This window comes from Magallana gigas, chromosome 2 (genome assembly GCF_963853765.1).
Source record: "Magallana gigas chromosome 2, xbMagGiga1.1, whole genome shotgun sequence".
Taxonomy (NCBI): Eukaryota; Metazoa; Mollusca; class Bivalvia; order Ostreida; family Ostreidae; genus Magallana; species Magallana gigas.
This window is the reverse complement of record NC_088854.1, coordinates 30,220,678-30,232,837: the sequence shown is the minus strand read 5'-3', so window position 1 is coordinate 30,232,837 and position 12,160 is coordinate 30,220,678. Positions and strand designations below refer to the sequence as shown.

General features: G+C 34.4%; 2 protein-coding genes across 3 annotated transcripts in view; both read right to left on the bottom strand.

Moving 5' to 3' along the window:
• Positions 1 to 12,160, bottom strand: part of LOC136272922 (cell adhesion molecule 2-like) — a 51,024-nt gene that overhangs the window by 3,339 nt on the left and 35,525 nt on the right. The window lies entirely within an intron of this gene.
• Positions 5,332 to 7,734, bottom strand: LOC117684335 (uncharacterized). Its single transcript, XM_034455988.2, has 2 exons — positions 6,677 to 7,734; positions 5,332 to 6,481 (listed from the first exon to the last, which is right to left on the bottom strand). Exons 1-2 carry the CDS (start codon positions 7,514 to 7,516, stop codon positions 6,155 to 6,157), a joined length of 1,167 nt encoding a protein of 388 aa, XP_034311879.1. The 5' UTR covers positions 7,517 to 7,734; the 3' UTR covers positions 5,332 to 6,154.

The following is a 12,160-nucleotide window of genomic DNA, read 5'->3' as shown; positions in this document are numbered from 1 at the left end:
AAGTCGTTATAACGAGATAAAAAGTCGTTATTACGACTTTTTAAAATCGTTATAACGAGATAAAAAGTCGTATTAACGAGATAAAAAGTCGTTATTACGACTTTTTTTAAGTCGTTATAACGAGATAAAAAGTCGTTATAACGAGATAAAATGTCGTTATAACGAGATAAAAAGTCGTTATTACGACTTTTTTAAGTCGTTATAACGAGATAAAAAGTCGTTATAACGAGATAAAATGTCGTTATAACAAGATTAAAAGTCGTTATTACGACTTTGAAAAGTCGTAATAACGAGTTAAAAAGTCGTAATAACGACTTTTTTTGTATATAATATGACAATTTGTGTATTTTATCCTCTTTATAAAGTATCGATCGCGATGGAAGATATTTGGGATTGCATTCCGGTAGAATGTGTGAGAAAAATGAAAGATGAAAAGGTATATACAGTCAAACTTGTATTAAGCAGTCACCTGCGGGAGGCACCCAAAGTGACCTCTTAACAGAGGTGACCTTTGAATAGAGACTTATGAATTTGCCAACATCAAATACCTTATTAAAACAATTATTGGATTTTATTTTAATTATATACTTGATATTTAGCATAATGTTTCAAAATGATAGATAAAGTAATTGATTTGGTGTTTTTATAGTATCTATTATATTTACAAATAAGTACGAACACATAACAATGCATTGTGCATGCAATTGTTTATAATTTTTTTAAAATTGTTGGAAAACGTCATTACGTGGTAAAACCTTATCGCTGACATTTTCACAATAATAACACTAACTATTTACATGAATACCGTATATTTAGAAAACAAACACTTTTAATACAAATCAACAGTTTATTTTTTAACCGACCGTATCTGAACTCAAAATCATATTATTAAATTCAGCAATTTTCTCTTGCCTCGCCGCGGACATTTTTAACACCTATTTCATTCATGTTTATAAAACAAACATTGTTAATACATGTTTGAACAATTCACTTGATTCCCATTCGTATCTGATCTGCTAATTGCGTGGACCCTGAGGTCCACGCAGAAAATATATAAGCGAGGTTAAACCGGATGCTATGGGGAAAATTCAGCTTGCGCATGAGCTAGCATGGTTCTTGTGCGTAATGGGTAGCTCAGGGAACCAGGGTAGCACACGTTAATCTGAATCGGGATCGGGATTCCATGCCATATGTACACATAAGTAATTGTAAAGTTGTCGGTAAACAGTACAGAAACAAAGTATTCCTTTAAAAAAAAATGATCGGCATGTGATATGAACTGTCAGTATCATGGAATAAGTTAATGTTATGCCGAAACTACAACATGCATCAAATAACATAAATCGCGATGTTTTGTTGTTTTCCGAATACACATGTAGCTTAATTAACTTTACTTTTATAGTAGGCGAGGCTAGAGTACTTCCCGATTAAAATTTTTTTAAGCATTTAAGTATGATTGAATAAGTATGTGACCGTATATAAATAGATGATTGAATAATTATGTCACTGTATAAAAGTTTAAATATCAAGTAAAATGCATCAAAATATGAAATTAATTTTCACGAAGCTGTCACTGCATAGTTTACATAGTTAATAGTGCGAGGCTTAATGTGTGCGCAAAAAGTAGATTTCGCCAAATGCCTGATACTATACATGCAATCTTCATTAATATAGATCATAAATATTTTAGAAGTATGAACCCTTTAAATTCTGAGGTAAAAAGTCAGGGCTATGCAAATTTAGTGGTAATGTAAACCATTCAATTTCAAGAAAAAGTGATCTGCATTCATTATTTAACGTGCTCTCTCTCTCTCTCTCTCTCTCTCTCTGTGTGTGTGTGTGTGTGTGTGTGTGTGTGTGTGTGTGTGTGTGTGTGTGTGTTAAGAGGGCTTGGGTCGATGTCCTTTTATATCAGTTTGGCCTCCTTGAAAAGAAAAACTCCATATAAAGATATAAAAAATGATAAAAATTTTAGTCAAAATATATGATTTTTTTCTTTACCAAATAATTGTAGATAGCTTCAATAATCATTTCTAAAAATATTCAGGTACATGAAAATCGAATGGTTAATTAAAATTTAATTTTTTGGCACACACCCCCCCCCCCCTCCGCCTTAGCTTGCCTGATTTCAACTTCTTTACTTGTTATGCAAAAGGTTAACAATAAAATAACATCACAGCAAAATGAAAATCAGTACAAATGCTTTTGCCATTTTTGACATATAGAAAAGCTATTAAAAGAATCAGAAAATATATTTAAATATTATACCTCACATTTTTATATAAAATTGCATTTACCCAATTGCAATGTGTCAAGAATTATAAAAGTCCTTGCAAAGTTACGTTTGTACTTACTAAAATTTCGGATTTTTCCTTTAAGTGTACTAATATTTGCAAAGTTACGTTTTTACTTATTAAAATTTCGGATTTTTCCTTTAAGTGTACTAATATTTGGATTATTTTAAATTGCTCTCTTCTGGTTTCTTCTTTTTTAAAACTATAATAATACCTGTTAGTGCATATTGGTAAAAGTGTACTTATGTTGAATTTAAGAAACAATCAATAATTTGAGGTCCTCTTAAGTATAATGTTCGATCTCTTTGTTATTTAGATAGACCCTGAACTTATAACGTCAATGAGCGATCAGGAGCTCTCAGTATACATCCCTTTGCATGGAGATAGAATAAGAGTCAAGCGCTTTTTAGAACAAAGACAAAAGAAACAAAAACAGAATTCGAAAAGAGAGAATCTTCTTGCGGTGTTAAGAAAAAAAATTGAAGACCCGCGACAAAAGCGCAAATTTAATGATTTGTCTGAAGAAGAAGAAGAGCAGCAACTTGAAGATATGCGACCTAGGCAGATAGGAAACAAAAACGCAGAAAAACAAACCAGAAAAATTGAGTTAGGGTGGATGCATGGAGGAGTCCAAGTAAGACTCAAAAAGGGGGGAGGTACCAGAAAAGTTAGTATTAAAAAAAATGCAACAAAAGATGACTTAATAAAAGAAGGAATAAGATTGTTTTTTCCTAATGGAGAATCACCAAAAGGACCAATTACAGACTTTGTGACTGACCTGAGAGATTTCAGTGGTAGGAGTGTTCGAAATGAGATGACTGTTAAAGAAATATATGATGAAACAAAACTTTCCCTATTGCGTTTCTATTTTACAACAAAGGAAAAAAATGAACTCAAAAATGCTGTAAAGGATGAAAACAATGAGATGGACGCAAATGAAATATCGCAAGATGATAATAAGTCAGACGACGAAGACGAACTTCCTGATCTACACGTAACCTTACGTCACAGGAGAACAGCATCTCCGGAACATGACATTTTGAAGCAAGCAATACAGCTGGCGGGAATAGATGAGGAAATAGATGACAATGTTTTAGATGAAACCCCTCCTCCGAAAACGCTTACGGAACGGAAAATAACAGTACATAGAGGACATGTTCTGAAAGAAATGATCCAGGAGTTTAAGGATGTTGACCCTTTTAAAGATCTCTGTACTCTGGACGTGATACTTCCTAATGGGATGTCCGAAACTGCCGAAGATGGAGGGGGTGTTACTAGGGACATCCTTTGCGAGTTCTGGAACTCATTTTTTGAAGAGTGTACTTTAGGAAGCGCATTCAAAGTACCATGCCTGAGACATGATTTTGGAGAGTCTGAGTGGCATTCCGTAGGGAAAATTATTGTTTTTGGATGGAAGAGTGTTGGACACTTCCCTATACAGCTTTCGATTGCTTTTTTAGAGCAATGTCTATATAACACAGTTAAAAGCAACATACTTGATGAATTTTTAAAGTTTATTCCGGAAAGTGATGCGCAGTGTCTTAAATCTGCCTTAGAAGACATTGAATCAGTTGATATGGATGAGTTTCTTGAAATTTTAGATCAACACGAAATAAAAAGAGTTCCTAAACAAGATACCATTCTCAAGATTTTGGAAGAAATTGCACATAAAGAACTGATTCAATCTTCTATGTTTGTCATAGACTGTATCAGTCCTTATCTTAAGAAACTTGGCATTCCAGAAGATAAGCTGAAATCAATGTACGAAAGTCTTTTTCCAACAACCAGGAAAGTTTTAGCGTTGTTGAAGTTCCCCGAAACCATGTCTCAGGAGGAAATAATTGTGTCAAATCATGTACGTCGATTTGTCAGAGAGCTTGACATTTTTACCTTGAAAAAATTCATGAGATTCTGCACCGGGTCTGACTTGCTGCTTAAAGACAAAATTGAAGTGTCATTTGTGAACGTTCAAGGTTTGGCGCGCCGCCCTGTTGCTCATACTTGCTCGTGTTTGCTTGAAATTCCGAAAACATACGAAAATTTTCCAGGTTTTAGGACGGAATTTTTGGCAGTTCTAAATGCAAATGTATGGGTAATGGACATTATTTGAAATGCCTCAATACATGCGCAGTACATATTTACACTGGCGAATATGTGTTGCTAAAAGCGAAACAGATCGTAAATCTTTTAACTTTGATCTTTAATTTTTTATGTGTTTTATGAAAAGAAGCATGAAAGGAAATACTTGTATGCTCAGTTTTAAGAAGCCTTAATTTCAGTTTTGTTTCTTTTTAAATTCTTTTTGTAACAAAGTTTTTGTTTAGATTTTTTATGATATCAGCATTAATTTCATAAAAATGTAATTCTATATTTTTCTTGTACATGTGTACATGTATATAAGTAGGGAACAGGGGAATTGTGTATTGATATAAGAAATACAGCCAATAATTATTAATAGATCTAAAGTTTGCAAATTATAAGACACACTTAAAAACTACTAGTACGTAGATTATGATGTCATTTCATAATAAGTGTACATCAGAACCTTTCACATTGATTATGTGTTGTTTGATGTTCTTTAACATTCAAATATCTTTGTCGGGAAGCTGATGATATTTTGTATTGGTTTGTTCATTAAAGCAAAATGTAAAAGATTGTTCTTGTGTGCTTATTTTATAATTCATATATTATACATGTATGTAAATTACAGAACAAAATGTGTATGACCAGTTTTCGAATTTCTCATTCAATATTTTGTTCCTCCTTACAGAGAGGGCATGCATAATATCAACTAAATATCAATGTGCAAAAAGGAGTGAATATATCATTTTGACAATGCTGAAAAAGGAAAAAAAATCAAAAGTATAGAACAACGTGATAATCGTTATAGAAAATGGGGCGGGGGGGGGGGGGTGCTATATACCAGTTATTATTACAGCAACAGTCAAAGTAACAATTATTTAAGGAATAATTTTAATTTTTGCCCAGATTATCCGATATAACCTGGTTTGAGGCAGTGCACGCTTTTTTATAATCCGCGAATAGATTAAAAAAATATTAATTGTAAAAGATAGAAATTATTTAAAATTTGAATTTAAATAAAAACTGTAACACGCGCGTGAAAATGGGGTTGTCAAGAGGGGTGGCTACATAGCTAACCAGGTTATACAAAATAAATTATTTTTTTTCTGTGTGTTTAGCCAATCAGAAAGCGCGTTACAACTAGAATTAATATATATATAAATTCTGGTTGTAACGAAGCATTTGATTGGATAGAAAATTTTTGTTAAATTTGTATAACCTGGTTTGCTTGTCACAAGACACGTCACAATGTACCAACGTCAAAAACGTACTAATCCGCTTGACGTTACGTTTGAATTTTGAAGAGGTAATTATCATTTTAAAAAGTAAAACGCACTCAATTCGTATAATTAATTACAGAAAATTAAATTATAAGGAATGAACTCATTATCTACCCAAGTTATACGAGTTTACCTGGGTTGGAGCAATTTACGCTTTTTTATTATCCGCTTCGCGGATTATAAAGCGTAAATACTCGTATAACTTGGGTAGAAATTGAGTTCATTTCTTAATTAGCTTTAAAACGCCATACTATATGAATTTAATATATTAAAGAAAAATTATATGTTAACAATACCCAAACCTTTACAGACAAAAAAGTTTTACGTTAATATGAAATTCATTAGGCAATTGAAATATGTGAATTGTCAGCCATTTTATTTAAATGTTTTATATAAACTCCTCATATTCTGCAATTATGTCATTCTAAATAGTTCTATCGAGCCAGTAAAGTAAATTCCGTTTGTCATTGTAATAGACAATCATTAAGTCACAATAGTTCATAGCTGTTCAAGAATCGCATCTCTAAGACTTAAGTACAACTCTTTGGCACTAAATGCATTGTCTGGCATGACATCTCCAGTTTCCTCCATTATATCGAAACAGAGTTCTTTAACAGTGTCATCACATGGGTGTTCTGGTTTTGGGGTTGTTTCTTCTTCACACAAGTTAACTTCGTGTGTATTAACAGGGCAAAGTTGGTTCTCACAACCGAACAGCTCAGGCAAAGTATACATCATCAGTGGACGATTTCCTTCGCGAAGCCTGTTAACACTCGACGAAATAGTGTGGGTATTCCACATTGCTGCCAACTCGTCCAGGTCTTTCTGTCAAAAAAAAATTAAGAAGTGCTAGCCTAGGCCTACAAAACTCAGAAACTAACCGCCCACTTACGAGTTTGATCCCTTTTAGTTGTATAACTTAATAATTCAACAAACACTCAGAGAGAGAGAGAGAGAGAGAGAGAGAGAGAGAGAGAGAGAGAGAGAGAGAGAGGGAAAAGAGAGATATTTAAATTTTACCTGAATTAGCTTGATGAAACAGAACTGTATTAAGCTTTTGTCGAGAAAGGTACCACAAAATGACGTACTTTCATTATCACTGGATAGGTTTTGGAAAAGATCCATCCAAAATTGTCCTACTTTTTTTCTCAAACATCCCCAAAACCACTCTATTCTCTGATTATGTGTGCTTTTTCCATAAAGAAAGCTTTTTTGTCCTGATAATTCATCCTGATGGTTACGTCTAAGAAAAACTTGCATCTGTTCAACATGGGTGTTTTCTGTTCCCATGTCTGTTCGAATTCGTTTTGGAACACCTTTCTTCCGTCGAACTGCTTGAATAAAGTAGTAAGCGATTACTTTAGGATCACTGTTTGTTGTACTAGCTTCTAGCCACATTATATTTCGCGAAAATCCGTCGATGCATCCGTTAATAGCTATGCCATATGGCTTTAATTTGTCATATGAATCAATGTGCCATACAAAGTCTGGTCCCTTACTAACGTATTGGCGTCTTTTTAAACGTTGCCTTCTTCGAGCTGCCATCCCGCCCGGGTCTAGTAACTTCATTATTTCATATACACTGTCTCTTGGAACACGTAGATTATTTTGCAAGCATTTGAGATGCATCCAACGGTAACCATGTAGTTTTCCAGCAGTCTGCTGCTGCTGGGCAATGAATATCGCAACATCCAATAGATCACTATAATCTTTTCTTCTTCTCATATTTAAACGCCGTAGGATGCGCTTTAAGGTTGAAACGCTAATGACAATATGATGAGTTAAGGCAAGAAAGGCTAGAATTTCCGCATTTGACAAACCAAGGTAAAAATACCGTTTTACTAGTTCTTCAGTTTCCATTATCACACCTTTAATATTCCATTGGTATTTCCTTTACCTTAAAGATGTATAACGGTATATATATAGCAATTTCTCGTAATAACGACTTTTTATCTCGTTAATACGACTTTTAAAAGTCGTAATAACGACTTTTATCTCGTTAAAACGACTTTTAAAAGTCGTAATAACGACTTTTTATCTCGTTATAACGACTTTTTATCTCGTAATAATGACTTTTTATCTCGTTATAACGACATTTTATCTCGTTATAACGACTTTTTATCTCGTTATAACGACTTTTTATCTCGTTATAACGACTTTTAAACTCGTTATAACGACTTTTAAAAGTCGTAATAACGACATTTTATCTCGTTATAACGACTTTTTATCTCGTTATAACGACTTAAAAAAGTCGTAATAACGACTTTTTATCTCGTTATAACGACTTTTAAACTCGTTATAACGACTTTTAAAAGTCGTAATAACGACTTTTTATCTCGTTATAACGACATTTTATCTCGTTATAACGACTTTTTATCTCGTAATAACGACTTAAAAAAGTCGTAATAACGACTTTTTATCTCGTTATAACGACCTTTTATCTCGTTATAACGACTTAAAAAAGTCGTAATAACGACTTTTTATCTCGTTAATACGACTTTTTATCTCGTTATAACGACTTTAAAAAGTCGTAATAACGACTTTTTATCTCGTTATAACGACTTTTTAACTCGTTATAACGACTTTTTATCTCGTTATAACGACTTTTATCTCGTTATAACGACATTTTATTATTTTTTTTAACATTCATATTTGACCTCACTAGGCTTTCGTAGTTTTGTACGGAAGCCCATATAGGACCTATCAAAAAATATTTTTGAATTTGATATAACGAATTCTTGAATTTGTTAAAACGAATTTAAATCGTTATAACGAATTGTTGAATCCGTTTAACGAATTAAATTTGTTATAACAAATTTTAGGATTTCGTTATAACGAATTTAATCTGTTATAACAAATTCGCTGAATTCGTTATTTCAAATTTTAAAATCTGTTTTAACAAATTAAATTTGAAATTACGAATTCTTGAATTCGTTATTTCAAAGTTTTAATTCGTAATTTCGGTTTTCTAAAATCGGTTATAGCATATTTTCATCAATTTGTGGTAACAAATTTCATGTTTTGGGGAACAAATTAAACGGGGCGGACTTCATTTGTCCCATATCGGCGTACGACGAAATGTGCCGATCAATTGATCGGCGTTAAAATGGCGAAATGGTAAATGAAGTGAACTGGCGTAAAAACAAAAGTGGAGGGACATATTGTCACAGCTGTTGCTGTAACCATGGTAACAGATGTAACAAATCCAGACACCTTACTTTATCGGCTTTGCTAGAATTCCTACATTGATAGAAACACAATATTTAAGAACTGATATATATTTTCACAAAAAATACCATGCAGGATATTCAGATTTGTTTCGACGGGTTTCTGCGCAAAATTTCCAAAAATTGTTTAGTTAACGCTTTAAAATGAGCATGTTGTATTATTAAAGGGTACCTGCAGCCCAGCCAATGTTGAACTTATGTTATAGAATTTATTTACCAGAATTAAATGCAAAAACTGCAACGAAATAGATGCAAAAATTATGGAGTTACGCCTCTTCAAAGTGCCTATTTTTATCTGCTTTTAGAAATCTAATCAAGAGAAAATGAAATTAGGCGATAACGAGGCTTCAGTGACGTCACGAGGTCAGCACGAGGGAAATTTCCTTATAAAGCTATGCAAAATAAATTCGATTTTACAGCAAAAATGATTGATAGAGATCTGATGGTTTGACGTATATAGTTATTTTAAGTATCGTAGATTAAGAAAGTTGAATCGGTAATTATTTTGTTACAGTCAGATTTCTTTTTAAACGATTTTAAAATTTGCTATTCTAATCGCCTTTTACCGATGAATACGATATCTTTAAACGCTTGCATGGACAGATTTATGTTCATTATTCATATTTAGTTTGGTCGGTGCGTGTTCAAATCCAATAAAGCTTAAAGGGCTTTATGATAGATTTGATATGCACGCTCCGACCAAAATATAACATTCAAAGAATTATGTCTTTTTGCTTATATTAATATTATTTTCTATTTCTATACTTCAAAACAACATTTTAAAACCAGGTGGGTTTTTTTCATGCAGAGCACATGTTATGTATTATTGCAGCAAATACTGTTTCTCGGTTGTGCTGTAGGACACGCCCATTTTGTGTCGCTCATATTTTATGAAATTATTGTGCTATAGTTATCAAAATTGATTTGTAATGTTATCACAGTAAAGGACACTTAAAAAATATAAATATGATATTTTATATGACAAAGCCAGGTATTATAACCAGGATGTGCGCATCCGACTTTCCATCGGGATTGGTAAACGCTTGGGGGGAAATCCCATAGCTTCTTGGAGGAACTTCGAACTGATGATAGGTGCCCCCCAAAACAAACCCCAAAACAAACCAAAAACAAACAAAAAAACCGTGATTTTTATATCATTAAAAGTAATAGGTTTGGTTTACACTAAAAAAAAGTGAATTAAATATTTGCGAGGACAATAAAGGCAATGTTACAGGAAAACAATAGACACATAGCTTGGACATACGGGTTGGAGGGTGGGGGTGCCAGGGAGGGGCCTGTCCCCATGCAGTTGCCCCATCCCCCTTTCATAGCATTTTCCAAAGCAATTTCGGAGCATGTTAAAAATTGAAAGTGACTGGGAGGAAATAAACAGTGAAATTAATGTTTGAGGTAAACATAGCATTTCTATAGCTACCCCCATGTTGTTCGATTTTCGAATTTTTGAAAAAACATTTTTGTTTGCAAGTCAAGAATTGTTGGCGATTCTCCCACCCCACCGCCTCTTTTCCCTTTTTTACGATGCCACCTGCCTGAACAAAATATCACGGTTTCCTTCCATATACCAGTAAGACAGAATTGGGTTTATATATAAACCAATATTACTGTATCTCATACAAACACCTACGCTTAGATTCAATATGAAAAAAATCCAAGGTTAGGAGGAGAGGGATAATTTATTTTGTTTTTCTTTTCTTTTCAGGGGTTATTGGGGAGGGGTAAGTGTGGTCAAAACACCGACCCCATGTAGTTCTATCCATAACCCCTCACCAAAGTCGATCTGTGTGTCCATCACCAGTGTCTGTATACCCAACACAAGGGTCAGAATACGTACTACCAGAGTCGGTGTACGTATCACCCGGTTCTCTATACACATAACTAGATTCAGTATACCCATCATCAGGACACCAGGGTCTCAATACCTATCCCGAGGGTCAATGTGTCTTTGTGCTCAACACCAGGGTCTGTTTACACATAGCCAGAAATCAACGTAACCATCACCTGGGTCTCAATACCTATCACCAGGGTCAGTGTACGTTTCACCAGGGTCTATATAAATGCCTTAAACCAGGGTCTGTATACTAGTATTTATCATTAGAGTCAGAGTGCACATCACTAGCGTCTGTATACCCATATCCAGAATCAGTATACCAATAACCAGGGTCAGTTTACCTATAACCAAGGTTAGTGTACCCAGTTACAAGTGTCTGTGCATGTATACGCGTAACCAGAGTGAGTATACCCATCACCTGGGTCTCAATACTTATAACAATGTTTTGAGAACCTGGTAATGGGCACCCAGACCCTGGTGATATGTATACTGACCTTGGTGATATGCATTAAGACCCTGGTGATGGGTCTACTGACTTGGTGATGGGCACACAGACCCTGGTTATACGTTCACTGACCCTGGTAATAGATATAGACATCCTGATAATCGTAATACTGATCCAGGTTATGGGTTTACAAACCCTGGTGATACGAATATTGACCCTGGTGATATGTACACTGACCCTGATGATACGTACACTGACCCAGGTTTTTTGTATGTAGACCCAGGTGATGGGCACATTCTTAAAAAAAATACATTTCTGCCTGTTGTATATCATTTCTAAAGGCTAAGTAGTGGTACTAGTTATTCTACTTTCACTTTGCGGTTGTAATGCACTACATTTTGTAGCGGAGTGCACAGATTTGGTAGTTGTGAATAAGCAGGTGATGTGGGGTCCTAGTTGAGCGTACGTTTTATCCTCCTGCCACACAGACACTGGTGATACGTACACTGACCCTGGTAATAGATACAGACATCCTGATAATCGTAATATTGAGCAAGGTTATGGGTATACAAACCCTGGTGATACGAACACTGACCCTGGTAATATGTAGACTATGCTATTAAAACATTTAAAAATCCTGATCCGTGGGGGTAGGGGGTTTGTTGAACCTTAAACTTCAATTTTACAGTTTATTTCCTTCCTTTCATTTCAGTTTTTACCTGGTCCCAAAAACACTGGGGAGGGGGGGGGGGGCAACTCTTTGTTAATTCACCTTTTATATGTAAATTTAAGAAAAATGTTGGCTGCGAGAAAACGTGTACTGAAGAGGGTAGTCTCGTACCCTGCCCCTGCTCCACTCCACCTCCCTCCCTCACTCCAATGCTAAGTGCCTGTTGTTTTCCTGTAACATTGCTCTTTTTTGTTCTCTCAAATACTAATATTTATTCAACATTTTGTACACAACATTCCTATCACTTTAAATG

What these genes read in the sequence shown, in the direction of transcription:
- LOC117684335 (XM_034455988.2), bottom strand. Translation starts at nt 7,516, where the DNA reads ATGGAAACTGAAGAACTAGTAAAACGGTATTTTTACCTTGGTTTGTCA. An exon ending in GTTTCATCAAGCTAATTCAG is followed by an intron (nt 6,482 to 6,676) that starts GTAAAATTTAAA and finishes TTTTTTTGACAG; the next exon opens with AAAGACCTGGACGAGTTGGC.